The sequence below is a fragment of the Mobula birostris genome, chromosome 3 (assembly GCF_030028105.1).
Source record: "Mobula birostris isolate sMobBir1 chromosome 3, sMobBir1.hap1, whole genome shotgun sequence".
NCBI lineage: Eukaryota > Metazoa > Chordata > Chondrichthyes > Myliobatiformes > Myliobatidae > Mobula > Mobula birostris.
Window position 1 is genome coordinate 200,217,609 of NC_092372.1, and position 17,430 is coordinate 200,235,038.

Genomic DNA, 17,430 nt, shown 5'->3' on the forward strand with positions numbered 1-17,430 from the left:
AAGGATGTTTCCCATGGTGGGGGAGTCTATGATAAGAGGGCACAGCCTCAGGATAGAGAGGTGTCCATTTACAACAGAGATCTAGAGAAATTTCTTTAGCCAGAGGGTGGTGAACTTGTGGAATTTATTACCACAGGCAGCTGTGGAGGCCAGGTCATTGGGTGTATTTAAGGCAGAGCTTGATCAGTTCTTGATTGGACAAGGCATCGAAGGCTCCGGAGAGAAGGCCAGGGACTGGGAATGAGTAAGGTAGAAAAAAAGGATCAACTATGATTGAATGGTGGAGCAGACTCGACAGGCCAAATGGCCTATTTCTGCTCCTATGTCTTATGGTCTTCACAGTTAATCCAAGAAATGCAACAGAGTCAGTAAAAACCTGCATGAAAGACAAACAACTAATGTGAAAAAGACAACAAATTGTCCAAATAGAAAAGAAAATAATAATAAATAAACAGATAATAAATATCAAGAACATAAGATAAGGACCTTGGACGTGAGTCCAAAGGTTGTGCAAACAGTCCAACGACAGGGCAAGTGAAGTTGAATAAAGTTATCTCCTCTCGTTCAAGAGCCTGATGATTGAGAGGTGTTAACTGTTCTTGAAACTGGAGGACCTCTGGTTTTCTTCTCCTGAAATCAGTAATTGGTTCCTTGCTGTTGCCGACATTGAGTGAGAGTTTGTTTTTGTGGCACCATTCAGCCAGATTTTCAATCTCCCTTTTACATACTAATTCGAACATAGCTTCTAGATGTGAACATGATCAATAGCTTGTCTTGATCCAACCATTCTGATACCACAGCCAGGAAAGTTCACCAATGTCGACTCTTACCAATTTTTTTTTCAATGCACCATAGAGAGTCTTCTGTCTGGATGCAAACTGGCAACTGCTTTGCATGTGACTGGAATAAACTGCAGAGAGTTATGGACACAGCTCCGCACATCACAGGAACCACCCTCCTCTCTGTGTAGTCTGTCTGTACTTCTTGCTGCATCAGCAAAGTGGCCAGCATTATCAAAGACCCCACCCAACCCAGATATTCCCTCTTCTCCAATCGAGAGGAGATACAAAAGCCAGAAAGCACATGCTACCAGGGTAAGGACAACTACACTCCACTGTTACGGCACTCTGGAGTGGATCTCTTGCACAGTATGGTGGACTCTTGGCCTCACAATCTTCCTCATTATCATCCTGCATTTTATCGTTTACCTACACTGCGCTTCTTCAGTAGCTGTTACACTTCATTCCGCATTTTTATTGCTTTATCTTATTCTAGCTCAACGCACTGTGTAGTAATTTGATCTGTATGAACAATGGGGAAGACAAACTTTTTCGCTGTATCTTTTTCACTGTGACAATAATAAACTAACACCAATACCAATATTCAATAGTTTCATTTAATATCAGAGAGATGTATGCAATATCGATCCTGACATTCTTGTTCTTTGTAGATATCCATGAAAACAGAAGTGTGCCCCAAAGAATGAGTAACAGTTAAAACGTTAGGAACCCAAAGTAACCCTTACTCCCCCCTCCCATGCACAAGCAGCAGCAAAACAGCAATCCTCCCCCAAGCCCACCCACTTCCGCAAAACGGCATCAGCACCCTCCGCCTGCCAAGCATGCCAAGAAAGACCATGATTTTTGCATAGTTGGGGAATTAAGGATTATGGGGAAAAGGTAGGTGGCTATGAGACCTTGGCCAGATCAGCCATGATCTTATTGAATGGCAGAGCAGGCTCAACAGGCTCGACTCCTGCTCCTATTTCTTGTGTTCTTATGATCTGCGGTATAACAAAAGAACAAATTGTTTCCCTGACAATTCAACGTACCACAGGCTCTCTCTCTCTCCCTAATAACGGGAAAAAGAGATTTCCCCCTTTCATGGTGCAGGGGGAGAATAACAAAACAGCTCACTGATTTGCGATGATAAAGTCTGTCGCAATGTTTTTATTTTGCTCTGCTTTTACCACTACCCTTGCCAGGCGCCAGCCGTCCTCTGTCTAAAAAATCCGTCCCAAACATCTCTCTTAAACTTTTCCCCCTCTCACCTTAAAGCTATGTCCTTTAATATATGAAACAGCAATGAAAGGCTTTGACATTTTGCTCATCTGACATTGAACTATGGTCATAGTATGTAACATGGCAATTGCACACGTTAGCACGTTAGGAGAGTGGACAGTGAAATAAGATAGGTGGCTTCATTGCACTTTGTGCAATTTAAAAATGTGTTTTCAGACTGGCAGCCCGGTGGCTTGTCCTGGAGATGGAGGATTGTCCATGTGTGTGGGTGGGTAGGTGGTAGGGTGAGCGGGAGAGAGGAATAGAGCGTGTTCGCCTTTGTTGCTTGTGTTCGGTGTTGTTTTGCCACCCCTTGTGGGTATGCTATGCTGGTGCCAGTGACACTTGTAGGCTGCCCCCAGCACAACCTTAAGTTAACGCAGACAATGTATGTTTCGATGTACACATAAATAAATCTAAATCTGAAATGAGAAATCAGAGAAAGAAGGCAGACTCAGTGATCAGTCACTGAAGGTCTATGGAAGTAAATGTGCAAGAGCAGAGACAAAAGACATTGAAGGAGGATTTTAGGCTGTGAGAGTTTAGATTAAAATGGGAAAAAAGGACGGCTCATTACAATTGTTCAGTGACAGAGAGGTATTAGATGAGGAGGGTATGATAAAATTCATTAAAGGTTGCAGACAGTTGGAAGGCTGAAGAGGTGAGGAGATGGTGATTTCAGTCACATAAGATGTCATTTTTGATTTTGATAATTGTTCTTTCATTTTGCTGTAACAAAGTGGGGAAGGTTCCAACCTGACACTCTGGGTACTGTCTTTGAGAGGTGCCACCAAGTTCATGTTACTGACTTCTACACAAAATTTCCCAGATAATTGTATCGCACATGTATACCCAACGTTAACTCTATTTGAACTGTAATCATTTAATTTTACAAGAATATAGGATCAGGAGTAGGCCACCAGGCCCTTGAAGCCTGCCTCACCACTCAAATGATCTATGCTGGCCTCAACTGCTCTTCTGTATCTTTTCTCATAATTCCCAATCTTTTGAATATTTATTGTCCTTCCACCCTAAATATCTGATTTTTTTGGCTCTCACTACCTTCAGCATCCCCATATTTAGTTGTTCACGATTTTAGTTTTCAAACCTCCTAAACCTGTCCACAGCATCTCCAACCAAACTTTTGGTCACATTTTCTAGTATCTCCTTATATCTCTAGTATCTCAGTGTCAAATTTTGCTTAATGACACTCTTGGTTACTTTATAAAAGTGCAAAATGAATACAATGATGTTGACTAACCTGCCTTTACCCATTAACTCTCCCTCCCAAGAGTCTAGAGCTGCACAGAACACCAGAAATGGTAAGAAAGTACTTCAGATGAAATCATCCCATGATTTGCATACAATTATAATACGTATCCCTTATTTGGCTGAACATTACAACATTCAACATTACTTCAAAGAGCAAAGCTGCAAATTCGGTTCTGCTGACATGTAATTGAAGGAATAGCTCCCCCTCTGGCACAGGTTAAACTACTTACAGTAAAGTCAAAGCCTTTTGGCCACTTCGGGAGGAAGTAAAGAACAGATGCACATTACATTAGTCACAATAATGGTTTTGCAAGGGAATTTGCTTGATGCTTTGCAGGCTAACTCAACGCAGAAAAATAATATGTGATTGCTGCTTCTGCCCCCAAATCCCCACATGAAGTTGTAACAGGTTTAAATTTTATATATAGCTTTGGACTTGTAGAAAATTAACACTTTCAACCTTCCAAACACACTGATCAAAATTTATATATCTTGTTTCATTGAAAATTTACGAGGTCATCTACTACTGATTGACCTGGACATTAGATATTTAATGAAAGAGAAACTTCCATGGACACATGGGTGTCTCTTTTTCTACAAAAACAAGAACATAGCCAACATTTTGTTTGTGTATGATGGCAGCTCCTGGTGCATGGGGGGAAGGGAGAGCAGAACTACTTTGAAAATTAAAATCATTTTGATTTAACTCCGGAGCTTGAAATCAAAATATCCCTGAAGACAACTTCAGCCAATGCAGCAAGTAGAGAGTTAAAATGCACTCGGCTCAGCAGCCATCAAAACAAGGTAGGTGCAACTTTAAAGATCGTTGAGAACTGACAGTACTGGAAAAGCTGCCTTTGCTTTGTCCCAAGCAGCTTAGAGCGCACCCAACCTGCAACCCAACGCAACTCAAAGCTACAACCATCCGCTATCGGGCTCACGCTATATATACGCTGCTAAAAATAGCTTGCCACTGTCTCCACCAATCAGTTGGCAGCAGAGGGGCAACAACTGCGTGACGCCATTAACCAATCAATTTCTGCGTTACTTCGGACGGACCAATACACTGTTTTCGAGGGCTGCCCTGGGCGGAGCGTCGTGCGCTCCCATTGGTCACTCATGACATCATGCACGCAGCGGCGACTCGAGGTGGTGCGATTGGTTGAGGGGCGGAGGGGGAAAGAGGGCGGGGCTTGCGGGCAAGGCAGATCACGTGGAAGAGAAAGGGGCGGGACCGTGGCCGTTCGGCTGGGCTTCTCTCTCAATAGGGAAGTAGAGCTCTGCTGCGTTGTCGGTGTTCATGTATATGAGTGAGTGAGAGATAGGGGGTCTCTCACTCTATCTCTTCCTTCTCATTCTGACGGCTGGCTCGGGTTAACCTTCTGCATCTTTGTGTTGTGCAATCTGCCTTTTTTGTTGAGAAACTTTTCGCCTATTGAACCATTTGAACTTTAAATACAAAAAAGAAAAGAGAAATACTGAACTAGTACGATCACAACCAAACAGCATGGATGTTCTACCGAGGTGCAGCATTTTCCAAGAGCTTCAGATTGTGCACGACACTGGCTACTTTTCAGGTCTGGCATCACTTGAAGAATATTGGCAGCAGGTGAATATTAGTTATTTTGAAGGAGGGTATTCTGTGTGTGTCTCTGTGTGTATATGTTTGACTGCCGTACACAATGACACGCATTTGTTAGACTAGCTGTCTATTGCTTTTGAGCCTATTTCTCATTTTGTAATACCCAACGTTATTTATTCCTTTATTTTTATAATTGTTATTGCATGCATCTCTGCTGGATAGAGGATTTGCTGTCTCGAATCAGATTTGCACTTGGAATACTTCTAGCAGACTCCAGTTTGCAAGACTCAAACTGACTCAAATTTGCCAGTTGCAGCAACTGTCAAATTGCCAAGTGTAATAAAAAAAACTTGAGAGCTGTATTGACTATTGTCAGTTCATCGAGTCTTCCAAACAAGTTAAAGCCACGCTAAACAAGCTATTAGCATTGTTTTTACATCGAATGCTATTTTGTATCTGAGATTTTTTTTAGAATAATATGCTAACCAGAAGACCTGCCAGTCGCATCCTGGTGGTTTTTATTTTGTATTTACAAATCTAGTTGAAAGGAATGTCGTTTGAAGTAGCTTGCTGTAATGTTTCCCTCGAGATAACGCCAATTACCATAAGAATAGCAAAAGATAAACCGAGTTCAAATGCTTATGATGTTTGTCGAAGACCTAAGGATGGTTTGAACAGCATGGAGATACATACAGCTTGTTTAAAGCCCTTGCGTTGTGTAATTGCATGCGTCTTCAAATCAACTCCCCCCCCCCACCGCCCCCCCCAATCCCCTGTTCTTCAAAAGAAGCTGAAACATTCAGTACGTGATTGAAATTGATCCAAGTAGTTTCCTTCAGGCATTTGGGATTTGGGCAGACAGCCAAACTCGTCTTCGCTTAGCCTTGAGAGGCATTTTTACTACAACGAAATACAGTTCGGTCTTGCAGCTAATGTGTTTACTGGGAGGTTTGGCTTGGAGGAGGAGACAGAAGCGTTGAACACGGTTTGAAATGTTTCGTTTTTGAACCGTGCTCTTTAAAGATGAAATCTTATATCAAACACAGGAGCGAGTTTAACAAAAATAAGGAACAATCGTCAGTAATGAACTTTTTACTTTGTTGATGTAATATATGTCCTGTCCAATATCCGATGAAGTATTGTGAAATGCCAAATGAGGAACATAGCTGATTGTAAAGGCAAAATAAGACTGGTTTAATTTTTTAAAAATCACAATTAGTCTGCACATAGTAATGAACCCCACTTTTGTAGAAAAATAAGGTGGCCAATAAGACAATTTTGTTCTAAAATATTCCAAAACACGAATGCAATAATTTTAATTAAGAGTACACTGAGGTTTCCATCTGTGGTTTCATTGTTTGTAGGCAACCAAAAGAGCATAGTTCATTTTTTTTTGAAAGAGTTTCTTGCATTGATTCATTGGCTGCCGTGAACACGGTTGGTAAATGCTGAGCCAAGCAACTTGTGGTAAAGGCGAATACAAAAAAAGCAGCGTTGCTCACGCCATTCTGCCCCCCTGCGTTTTTTTTTCCATGTTTGAGAGGGGCTCGTGTGGATGGTAGAGACGTAAAGGAAGTATCTTCTAATGAAGAAACAGCGTGATGACTCACTTGGCGTTGTTTGCCAAAGATACGGAGAGAGAGGGGGAAATGTTTTTGCACTATGGGACTTCCCAAGAGCATTCCAGAGTAATTTCCTTTGCTGCATCCTGTTGAACATTGCTTTCCTATATTTTTTTTCCCTAATTGGTATTTTAGTCAACACACAAAGAAGGTGAACTAGGCCAAGGTTTCTCGGATTGACTGTAAGCTGGTGAGATCCATTCCTGAGCACGAAATTCTTTTGAAATAGCTGATAGGTCACGTTTACACATACAGGAAGCTGCGGTTCTTTGGTAGTCTCTCTAACAGGCCAGTATTTTGAATCCAGTATAGTGAGTGTGTCAGCCTTATTAAATATGGCTTTCTGTTGTCAGTTACAACAGGCAACAGAAAATTGGTTTTGAACAGGTTTTTCGAGTGGAGGGAATCCAGTTCTGCTTTGCATTGGATCAGACTCGCATAATGACAGTCTTTCTAAGCAAATGAATATACATTAAAGGAAGGAGAAGCTTCTTAATGACAAGATAGCTACCACTAAAAGTCACCTCCCTCTAAATTCTGGTAAATTATTGTGAAGATGTAGTTAGTGACCTCATCAGTGCTGCTCAGCATATTTAATTGTGCTTAGTGTTAAATACACTTGTTTGTTCTTACAAACAGTAAAAACGGAAGTGTTCTTTTTATATTTAAATAACATTTAAAGAATGCCTTTGGCTTCAGAGTCCAAGTAGAAAGAAAAAAAAGCTATTTGGCCCCTTGTTCCTGCTCCACTGTTCAAAAAGATCATAATTCGCCTTTCACTTCAGGAACACTTTTCTGAGCTAAAGTCTCTCTCTCAATATCCAATAATCTATTGTTCTTTATCTTGAATTTATTCATCGACAGAGCCCTTGCTGTACTCCTTTCCCATGTTTGAAGTATTTTAGAAATCTCAACTGGTGAAATGATTGTGTTCTCATACCTTTTTAAAATTTAGAAGAAATCGACTCCAGGTCCTTTGCAAAGCGGCAACTTCCTTTTATTAACCATTACTCCCATCTCTCTTTCAGACATGCCTGGAGTTGGAGCGGTACCTTCAAAGTGAGCCCTATGTTTCAGCTTCTGACTTTAGATTTGATGGGCAGGATGATATCCTGAGCAAAATCATTATGGTCTGTGGGGACAAGGACGAAACTGACAAGAAGAATGCAAACTTAATGGAAGAGGAGAGCCAGGAAAATCAGAACCTGGAAACAAATAGCATGAGCTCTGATGTAAGCAGCGAGTCCCTGGACAGCTCTGAGGAACTTTCGCCTACGGTAAACTATACCTCAAACCCTTTAAATACTGTCCTGGTGAACTCTGGAAATGTAAACTCTCCAGTTCTGTCCACCCCTCCCTCGTCTCCAGAACTAGCCAAGGAGTCTTCTCAACAGCTGTGGAGCAACCCACCAGCAAACATTCCCGAGCTGAATGCAGTTAAAATTCGTGGTGGAAATTCTACAAAATCGTTGGAAAAATCTAGTCCGGTGAATGGCGAAGCGTCACCCGATGGCAGGAGAAGGGTCCATTGGTGTCAGTTCAATGGATGTAGGAAAGTTTACACCAAAAGCTCACACCTAAAAGCACATCAACGTACTCACACAGGTTAGTAGAGAACTGCATGAGGATCCAGAGAACAGTGGCAGTTATGTTTCCTCCTTAGGTTTTTTTTTGTTTGCTAATTCACTTTTTGATCCAGGCTTACAACTGAAATGATCTACAATAAATACAGTTCATCTTTGAGGGCTGATGCTGAAGTTGTTTACGGAATATTAATAAGTACGTTTGTGCAGCCTCTGGGGCAAGGCAGAAGAGAGAACTATTTGCAAAGACTCTTTCAATGAACTGGCTTAGATGGGCTGAATGGCCTCTTTCCATTCTGTGTAGTTCTATGATCCTTTGGATTGTTTTCCTACAAGTGCTGAATTGAACCTCTTCTGTTTGGCCCCAAACATTGCAGAAGAAAGCAGAGCCTCTTTAAAATGGTCAAGTCTTGATTTGTTTCTTGTTGTCTTGCATGGCAAGAAACAACAGTTGCGTAGGCATATAATTGAAGTGTCGGGCAGTCAGCTTTAAAGACCCACGTGTGAATTCCAGCCTGCCATGACATTTAGACTTGGCAATCCTCTTTCTAGGAAGAATGTTAAAGCAATTTGACGGAGTGATTTTTTTCAAAAGCAGGGTGTTTTTTTTTGGTTGTTGGGTTTGGAATGAATAATACACCATCTTTCAGCCATTCATAGATGGGCAAATGATGATATTGTTCAGATTCACACATTTACCATTGTATCAGTGATCTGTGTATAAAGTACTGGGAGAAATGGCATGACAGGCAACAAAAGCATAGGTCATTGCATTAAGGCAAGCCAATATCAGTCAGCAAAGTCAGAGTACACTGTGCATCATAAGCATTTAATCAAAAGCCCCTATTCCCTACAGAAAGAGAGCCTCTGGTATGGGATCTAAAAAGAGAACTGGAAATTCGGGTAATTATTTGCAGCCTAATTGCTACGCAGTTTTATAACCGCAGAAACAAACTTTACCCAAACACAATCCTGCTTTTAAAATATCTGCAACGCAGTGTTTGCTGCAAGTCAGCTCAATTTAATTTTTATCCTACTGCCTTGAAGACACCACTGCTTAAAGGGAATAGATACTTCTTTTGTTTGGAGAGGTTGGGGGTGGTGTAGCTTGTGTGGAGGATTATTGATGAAGCAGTCACTCTGCCATTACATCTATTCCTGATCTGATTTGGTAATCCATACTGCAGATGCTCCATTTGTTAATGCATGGACTGGGATGATTGTCCTCTTGTTTAGAACTGCCCATTTAAAAAATGTATGTTACTGTACTTTTCTGGGACAGTCAAGATTCTGTACAATATGAAAAGCGTTATTCCTATTCTATTTGTGTGCTAAAGATAATGCACATCAATTTTCGCCAATGCTTTCAACCACCAGAAAAGAAATTTTCTGGAGAGAAATTATTTCAAGAACATTTGAACTTAAAATAATCAACTTAGTGATACACATTCCTGAGATCTCACTAACACAGATATTCATAAATCCATGCCTAATCTGTTTTTGGGATGGAGTTACAGCCCATTAAAACCCTGTTACAAATCCTGCCCACTATAAATGTATAAAACAAGACACAGTTTTAAAGAGATCTGCCCAAAAACATAAATTGTGAATTGAGCAATGGAAGCTGTGATTCCAGTAGCATAACATTAGTGAGGGAAGCTCCTGCAAACCTTACAGTGTCTTGAGTGTTACGATCAGTTCCCTGGATATAGCTGGCTGAATACTGGCCTGGCTCCATTAAAGTCAGTGTAAGCCAACACTTAGACGTTTCACACGAAAGGATACAACAGTGCTAAGAGCAATTTTCAAAACTTCTAAACAAAGAGATGGGCTGAGTGCTGGTTACAATCCAGGAAATGAAGCAGGCAGGCACATATCAGGGATTTTTAAAAAGTCAAAATACTCAGAGCATTCATAGACGTAATACTTAGAAACTTTGTATCAGATTTAAACTCTCCATTCTGAATTCTTTGGGAACCAAGGCAATAGGAAATTTAAAATGCTGGTTAAAATGAAATGCCAAGATAATTGAAGTGTTGTTAGACACTGTTCCAGTGGCTGCGGGATGATTGAATCTTTTTTCCAAATAATTACATTCCTCAGAAATTGGTTTAATTAACGTTTCATTCTTGCACAGTCTAAATGCCAGCCTCTGAAGCAGTGTTAATACATTTGGTCATGAAGTAAAAACATATCCTTTGTATTTCTTTATGGCTTCTGTGGCTCTGTTACAGGCACGTAGTGGCAGAGGAGAATTGTCTTCTATTGGCACTATGGTGTATCAAAGCACTCAGCAGTACTACTGCTGCCAATGCTATGTTGCAGACAGTCATAAACGGACATGCTTATTAACATTCTGCAAATAGCTTGTGTATCAGGCCTTCAATATATGTACAGTGCTTTAATATGGTTCTCTGTATTTGCACTCTTGAAGTAAAGGGTGACATGGCAAATGTTGTCACTCAAGTGTATCTGTGATTTAGTGGCTGTTTAAAAAAAAAACTGGAGCCAACAACATTGCTTGCATGACAAGCGTCATGAAACTTGGTGATCTTGCACTCTTTCTCTTTCACTTTCTTTCCCTATATGCCTTTATTGTACTCTCACCTTCTCTCGAAGTATTTCTCTGAAAGCTGATTACTGGAAAATCATAAATATTAATGATGGCTAAAATTTGAATCACTACTAGCTGGTACTTAAGACCTCGCACCTCATTTTTATTTTGACAAATTACTATCAAGTCAGTGCATATCATTAATATATATCTTGGAATGCCAGCGGGGATTTTATTTTACAAAAGGCTTCTTTATTTTTTGCATTGAAAATGGTACAGTTTTTCAGCCAAGTTTGTGTTCTGCTGTTTGATACACCCCTGTTTAACGTCCACAGGTGAAAAGCCTTACAGGTGTTCATGGGAAGGCTGTGAATGGCGATTTGCACGAAGCGATGAACTTACGAGGCACTTCAGGAAACACACTGGGGCAAAACCATTTAAATGCACTCATTGTGACAGGTATGAGAGGGTTGTAAACACAAATCAAATAACTGACTTGCTTTAATTTGTTAATTTTGTTTTATTTGGGATTTAATCAGGGCTTATCACTGATGTAAAGCAATCAAGATCGCTATTTTGTGATCTGTGCATTGAATTCTTAGTGCTTATATAAAAACTAAGAGTGACAGGAGGAGATGTTTTATAGGTGTTGCAAAGGAAGGAAATGATGCTTTGAATTCTCTTTTACTGTTAGGTAGTATTGAAGGATAAAAAAAAAATAAAACAACTTGGAGACAAATCACCAGTTTTCTTGACAACCTAATTTTAAAAATATATACATTGACATAAAGATGCAGGGGACTGTTGTAAATGCTTTTCCCAAGCATAGGCCATTCTCATTCCTAACTATCTACTGGGTATCAAAACAAATTACCAATTGAAAATGTTAGAGGTAAAACTGTTGTTGCAGTTTTAGCCAGTTACTTTCAGACTATAACATTCAGTCTGGAAGACCGATAGGATTTTAATTTTCCATGACAGTTTTAAATCTACTGGGAAGAGTTGTTGCTTCTATTTAAACTAAATTAGAATTTTCTTGCAAAAGAGGGAGCAACGTGTCTTAAGCGTTGATCATCCTTTTGCTAATAACTCATAATTCTTTGAAAGCAGAGGTGTGCATGTGGACTTCTGAAGCCAAAATTTGAACTTGGGCAATTTGAATGAAGATTGTGTCTTGGTAATACTTTGCATAAAGTGTGACGCAATCGTGGCCAAAAGATAATTCAATAATATTTGCTTGATAATTCAGCAGTGAATCCTCCAAGCATGCATTGTATTGTACAACTTTGCTTCTTGCAGGCTCCTTCAGCTAAGGCCACAACAGATGTTAAGAGTGTAACCCCACTAGTCAACAGGGATATCTTTCTAGCTTGTTGTTTTCTGCTTGGCACCACTAAAGTTTCATATATAGTCATTATCTTATGTGCTGGGGGTTTAGTTCTTTAAGCAAGATGCAGTCAGAGGTTAAGGAGTGCAAGGCCTTGAGCAGAGTCCATTCTGTGTACTGATAATGGCTTTTGTGTGTACCAGTTATGTTGAACTAATACATGGTAATTTCTGTAAAAGAGTCATGAGAAAGTTATTGAGATTTTTGTAAGTATGGATCATGTTGAGGAAAACTGGAAATTATTAAAATATATATTCTAGTTTTTTGCCAATAACAATGTGCAGATCTAAACCTGGATCGGTACATGTCAATGAAAGGAAACCACGGGTGATGGACATGTAAAATAGAAACAAACATTGCTGAAAATACTCAGCAGGTCAGGCTGTATTCATGGGATGAGAAGGTGGGTTAATGTTTTCAAAATGAAATGCTCACTGCTTCTCTTCCCACATGTGGCCTGGCCTGAGTGTTTCCAGCATATTTTCACAAACTTGAAAAGAAATCAAACTGTTTCAGAATACAAAACGCTGCTCCTCACCTCCCTCATTGCTTGTCCTCCTTGTGTTCCCACACCAGGTGTTTCTCTAGGTCTGACCACTTGGCCCTTCACATGAAGAGACACATCTGAGAGTGCAGAATGAAAGTCGGTTGGCGATTCAGCTTCACAATTGAACTGCCACACGAGGAGGAACGTATGCTCCAGCCAAAGCATGCCATTTTGCACCCTACCCAGTAGCCTCCAGGACCTTTATTTGTCAGGGTGTTCTCAGAGACTGTTAAGAGTGAGAGGCGGCATAGCATCTGTGGTGGATGGTATCTGGGAATTTTCCTGGATGCATACATTGGTACCTAACGTTATGAGTGGCTGCCAAGTTCCTGCTGTGAGCATGTGCACTGAGAACATGGTTGACTAAGGTTGATTGTATGATGAGAGGACCAATGATTTTTTTCTTGTGGTGAGGTAAGATTGCTTTAAAGTGGGCTGGATGAGTGTGTGTGAGCGCGCGATCGAAAGAGAAAGGTAGAGAGAGGGACGTGCCTGGAGATGGGATAACCGCCAAATGTCTTCCCTGTTCCACGCCTTAAGCAAGGCACTGAATCTGGACAGGAGACCGACCCCTTTCCCGTGTGAGAGGAGCTTTTGGTGTCTGGTGCAGCTGATAAATGTGCAATGTGTCGAGTAGCCTTGTTCACTTGCTACAAAAAAAAGCTAATTTGTAATCCATTGTATAAGCTGTGTATTAAGGATATAACACAACTATAACTTTCATGATAAACAGAAAGGTGTTGCATGATTCTGGGGATTGTACACTTTTCTTTCTTTGTAATTGGGGACTGCAATTTGATTCCGATTATGTGCAGTTTAAAGGAAAAAAAAATCTGTTTGGGCAAATGTTACATAGAGTAAAGGAAGCCTGGACCTTTTTTGGTTGAATACCACTATAGCTTAGCAACTGATTTACTTAAGCAGCTAATTTTGGTCTTTTTATTTATGCCTGAGGACTAATTTCTGGTTTCTAAATGTTAATGCACTGTTGACATGAAATAATGGTGCCTTATGAAAGTGACCTTGCTACAGTAAATGTAGCAATCTCATGTGGGTCACCAGACAGGGGTATGGGTGACTTGGGCTCCATTAAGGCTCCCTATCACATGATCTTGTACTCTATGCCTCTTTCTGTCTTTGACATGGAAACAATAAAAAAAACTTTTCTTTAATTTTCTGAGTACAAAATGCCAATTTTTGTCTACCCAAGTATTAAATATTAGTTTTATTTTTTTATTTTGACTGAATATAATGTATTAAAATGATCTATTGAGTATATAGTAATTTCATTGAAGATGTTCTTTTTATATTATATAAAAAAAATATATTGATGTGCTGTAATGGTAACACATTCCTAGTACTCCGAGCATAAAAATGACCATGACAAATCGCTTGGCTGTAAAGCACTGTTAATTCTGAAAAAGCATCTTCACTTTAACCTTAATGTAGTAAAATGGAAGATTTATATTGGTTAACAGTGACATTGGAGAGACTCCAGCACAGGATGAATCATATAAAGTGGCTCATTGGGCCCTTTGCTAGCACTAATTTTCTTTTGTTAGTCTGCTGATTCGGCACATTAGATACTGAGCTGTCTGGAGTGCAATATCTTAATTTGACCCATCAATGGTCTGGCTGAGATGCATTTCGGCAGGCAAGAGAAATGCAATTGCTAGGATTGCAAACCTAGTCAGAAAGCCATTGTATTTCACAGTTGTGAAGGCTGACTAGAAAAACGCTTCCTGAATTTTAATCACTTAGGTGTTTTAAAAACGCACAAAAAAAATCCTTGAACATCAGGAACTGCTGCTGATTAAATTGTTGGATTCAGGGTGGTCCTGGAGGGGCTGATAGAGAGGAATGGGGTTGGATGTTACTATAATGTTTACACAAACACATGGTTTTGAGGGCAGAGACATACACACTTTCCCTTCTATGCATTTTTTTATTTGCCAAGAACCATAGAGGCAGCTGCTTTTTGAAGACAATTTACAGCGTTTTTTAAACTCTGCATGTGTATGCAATGCTCTACCTAGTTGTAACAAGCCACTTGATAAGAATGCCATTGACAGAAAGTTAAAAACTTGAATCAGCTTGTGCTTTTTAATGCAATATATATAAAAATTATGGTTGAATTCACTGGAAGAAAAGGTTAGGCCATTTACTATTTTTCTATTAACTAGCCTATGAACAGTATCCATACTGTTCTGTGGATAATGGAGCCTTAATGAAACCGTATGACCTTGGGTTGCAATTAAAATTGTTCTTATTATTGATGTTTCACGTTTCATTTTAAAAGCCCTGTTTATCTCCAACCTCTTTGTAAAATTTTGTTATTTGAAATCTTTTTACAAGGTTTTATTTGAAATTGTTTTTTGCAAGAATGTTATATTTCTGTATGAATGTATTTTTTATTGTAAAACAATGGAAAATTCTTAACAGAATGTGCCTCTCTCGCTTCATTTCTTCCTGGTCTCTTTGAGTCTCTTGACCCTCTTTTTAGTTTCATTTATTTCAATGGCCCTCATTTTAGTGACCGTCATTCTGTCTGATGCAAGTTTAACCTCGATGCATGCGCTGTTTAATATGTAGCAGACAATGGGCCAGAATCGTGAGTAATGTCATATTTATGGAGTATTGTTGGAACACTGCAGCAACCAGCGGTGGAATGAATGGATCTGGGTTTTCAATTGTGATAACTACAGAGTCAGGGCCTGGTCTCAATCATTCCACTGTGTATCATTGCTATATTACTTGACCTCCCTTAGTAGAAGCCAAGGACTGAATTTTAAGGGGAGGAAGAGCAAGCCGAGAATAATTTCTAATATGCCAGTGTTTTATAACTTAACTGAATGAAAGTTAGGGGTAACTTCCCAACTTAAATGCCCCTCAACCTCCACCCCCGGAATAAGAAGGAAAACATTTGGGATTGCTCCAAATTTCAGCTCGGCTGCTGACGTGCATCTGAGCAAGTCAGAACTGATGAAGCAGCAGGTTTGCTGAGGGTACAGGTGAAAAGAGGCTGGTTGGAATTTGGCTTCTAGGCAGTATTATGAAAGCTACCGCTTTCTGCTGACACACTTGAAAATGAGAATTCTTCGCATAATATATGGAATCCATTTAATGAGAAAGCAGATATGGCCAGAACGAATCAGCACTTTTGAAGCCTAATTGATAATGCTTTAATGCTGGCAGTGTGTTTTCTTCACTCCAGTGCAGTGCTGTCTACAGTAATCAGTCAGAATACATTTGCTTATACTTCTCAATGCTGACTTGATCTGGGATACTTCTGTCATTTCAGCAAGTTGCTTTCAAGTGCCTACATTCTTGATTGTATTATGTAAATCTATGTAATGGAATAAAGGATGAGCCAGAAGAATAATTCATAGAGATAATGCTGAAACTAGCGTATCTGGTTTAAAATCTTGCTTCATTTACTGAAGTATCCGTGGAACATAGTAGCACAGTAAAGGCCCTTTGGTCCATGATGTGCCGAACTTTTAGTTTTCTCTAAGGTCAATCTAACCCTTCCCCTCCACATAGCCCTGTCCTTTTTCTCTAGCTTTCTGTTGGGCAGTGAAGGATAAAACCTGTGGTGGATAAATGAGTGACAAAGATCATTGTTCACCCCTTGCCAATTGTGGTCTCAGCATTTCCAGCCCTAAAAATTGAAACTCAATAAAATGGCAATTTGAAAAGGAAATTAAAAATGATGTGGTGAGATATTTATGACTTTGGGTTATATTTGCAGTAGCAGGAGAGATTAACAGGAAGTTAATAAAATATTTAAAATTATTGTAAAAGGTTTGAGAGAGGAAAATGGTGGTGGTGGTGGTAGTGGGGGGGGGGGGGGGTGTAAGTATTCCATTGGCCAGGAGTAGGAGGATTTAAAATGAGTAAGATTAGCAGCAGGAGTTTTAAAAGGAAGATTGAAAAATATTTTCATATGGAATTATAAAAATGTAGGGAAACGTCACTGTGGGTCTGTTACTCATATAACACATTTGTAAAGATGGTAGAAATATTTTTAGAATGAACTGTATGCGTGAAGAGAAAAAGTACATTGTTGGGCTCTGGGGAAGGCAAGGATAGGAGAATAAATTGACAGCCGTGTTCTCTACTGTATTAGGAGAAACTAAATGCTGGAAAAAGAATAATTGTTTTCCCAAAGCTTTAGTAGAGAAGCATTGGCCTTGGCTTTCCTCTTTGTGCTGAAACCCTAATGACTACAGCTTGCATTGGCAAACAATTCCTGCAGTCCAAGAACTATTGAATATAGGAAAAAGGACAGGAAATAAACTGGAGGATGAAGGGCAAAGGTTAACAATGTTTTTGATCAAAGCACAAGGTGAAGCAAACTCCAGGCTGGGTTTTCTTTTGTGCTAATCGGTGTTGGGTCAATCAAACCCACCCAGTTTAGGCAGATCCTTAAACGTCCTCCTTCTGTAGAAATATGTATTTTAATAATTTCAGCTGTTCTGATTTTGATCAACAGTAGAAAACCTACAGGGGAAGAAAGACTTCTTTTATAGAATCACATTGAGTGTTGTTCTGACCATTCTGAAAACGTCTGTCATCAGAAAACATGGAAATGACATTTTTCCTTTTAGAAAACAGCATTTTGTTGAGTTCTGCAAGACTTGAATATCTATTTAGAGATACAGCATAGCAATATGCCCTTCAGGCCCAATGACCCTGAGCTGCCCAATTACCCCTATTCTTTGGGATGCGGGAAAAGCCTGGAGCACTTGGAGAACATCCAAACTCTTACGGACCGCGGCAGAAATTGAACACAGGTTGCGGACCGACCACCCAATCTTAGA

The 17,430-nt window shown here is 39.8% G+C and overlaps 1 protein-coding gene across 1 annotated transcript; it reads left to right on the top strand.

Annotated features, from left to right (window-relative positions):
- The first annotated feature begins 4,582 nt into the window (after window positions 1–4,582).
- klf6a (Kruppel like factor 6a) lies at window positions 4,583–15,051 on the top strand. Its single transcript, XM_072253997.1, has 4 exons — window positions 4,583–4,941; window positions 7,565–8,141; window positions 11,009–11,132; window positions 12,637–15,051. Exons 1-4 carry the CDS (start codon window positions 4,840–4,842, stop codon window positions 12,686–12,688), a joined length of 855 nt encoding a protein of 284 aa, XP_072110098.1. The 5' UTR covers window positions 4,583–4,839; the 3' UTR covers window positions 12,689–15,051.
- The last annotated feature ends 2,379 nt before the right edge of the window (window positions 15,052–17,430 follow it).